The following is a 1272-nucleotide window of genomic DNA, read 5'->3' as shown; positions in this document are numbered from 1 at the left end:
ATTTATGGAATAGATAAAATATGTAGAAAATGTCACAACATTAGATTAACACATTAAAAAAACCAACATGCCACATCTACCTAAATAATTTTGTAAAACAGCTGAAAAAGCAAATTTCATCAAATTTATACAGTTTATAGTGGAATAAATATGGCGAGGATTAACTAACCCTAAGTTTCACAATGGGCAGCTTCTAGCCGGTTGGTTGAAGCTGGGTCTTGGCCACACAAGGATCACTGGACAAGAAATCAGTTGAGCTGGACTAGAGCTGCCCATTTGTCTTAATAATGAATGCTCCACACTGTTTTAATTGGTTCAGGCTGCATCACAGGTGCAGGCATAGCAATGGCACTTGAAGCATAAACCTGGTGATATGTTCCTTGAACTCCATGATCAGAATAGGGTTCTGGAATGGAAGCTTCCATCAGAGACAGCGGAGGAGGAACGCATCCTCCATCTTGTGCAATTTCCACTGGTTGATAAAAAACCTCCGATGGTTGTAGGTATAGGAACGGAGCAGAAGAGGCAGGAGACTGAGGAACACTCCACTGCCACTGACCTGGTAGACACTGTGCAGGGGCCTGGTAGTGATATGCAGACTGCTGATAAACAGGCTGAGTTACCATCACAGGGGAACTAGATATAGAACGTGAGGGCCAAGGTGGTGGGACAGAAGTTACTTCTGGAGTATGAAAATAAGCAACACCATTATGGTAAGTGTAAGGATATCCAGTTGAAGTTGTTAGGTACATTGTTCCAGCTGCTGGCATTATACTGGAACGAGGGATCCCTACTTGTTGTTTTCTTATTGCTGGACCAATGTTTAGTTTCTTATCCTTATAATTCAGTTTTTCAGCCTCTTGTAAAATTTTTTGTGCATCTTCTTGTGTTTCAAAAGTGACGAAACCATACCCTTTAGACACTCCAGCTCTGTCATTTACAATCTTCACTTCTTTCACAGACCCATATTGAGAAAAAAATTTTCTTAAATCATTTTCATTTGTCTTAAAGTCAATTCCTCCTACGAAGATGCGATTAGTGATCACTGTTCCATATCTTGTGGCACTTGTTGGGTTATTCAAAGGCACAGGTGATGCAGGATTAGGGGATGAAGACAATGAATCTGTTTGTTTCTGATTTGATGTTTGCGCCGTAGGCTCGCTCTCCAGACCCGGCCGTCCAGCCGCTCCTGGCGCCCAGCTCCCGAAGAGCGCGGAGGAAGAACATGATTTTTTTTAAGTGAATTGATTGCTGCCTCTACCACTTAGTAGC

General features: G+C 42.1%; 1 protein-coding gene across 1 annotated transcript; it reads right to left on the bottom strand.

Moving 5' to 3' along the window:
• Positions 1 to 281: 281 nt before the first annotated feature.
• LOC102753216 (protein boule-like) lies at positions 282 to 937 on the bottom strand. Its single transcript, XM_006762166.1, has 2 exons — positions 922 to 937; positions 282 to 790 (listed from the first exon to the last, which is right to left on the bottom strand). Exons 1-2 carry the CDS (start codon positions 935 to 937, stop codon positions 282 to 284), a joined length of 525 nt encoding a protein of 174 aa, XP_006762229.1.
• Positions 938 to 1272: the final 335 nt, after the last annotated feature.

This window comes from Myotis davidii, unplaced genomic scaffold, assembly GCF_000327345.1.
Source record: "Myotis davidii unplaced genomic scaffold, ASM32734v1 scaffold77, whole genome shotgun sequence".
Lineage (NCBI taxonomy): Eukaryota > Metazoa > Chordata > Mammalia > Chiroptera > Vespertilionidae > Myotis > Myotis davidii.
The sequence above is the reverse complement of the archived record's forward strand: the minus strand, read 5'-3'. Positions and strand labels throughout refer to the sequence as shown.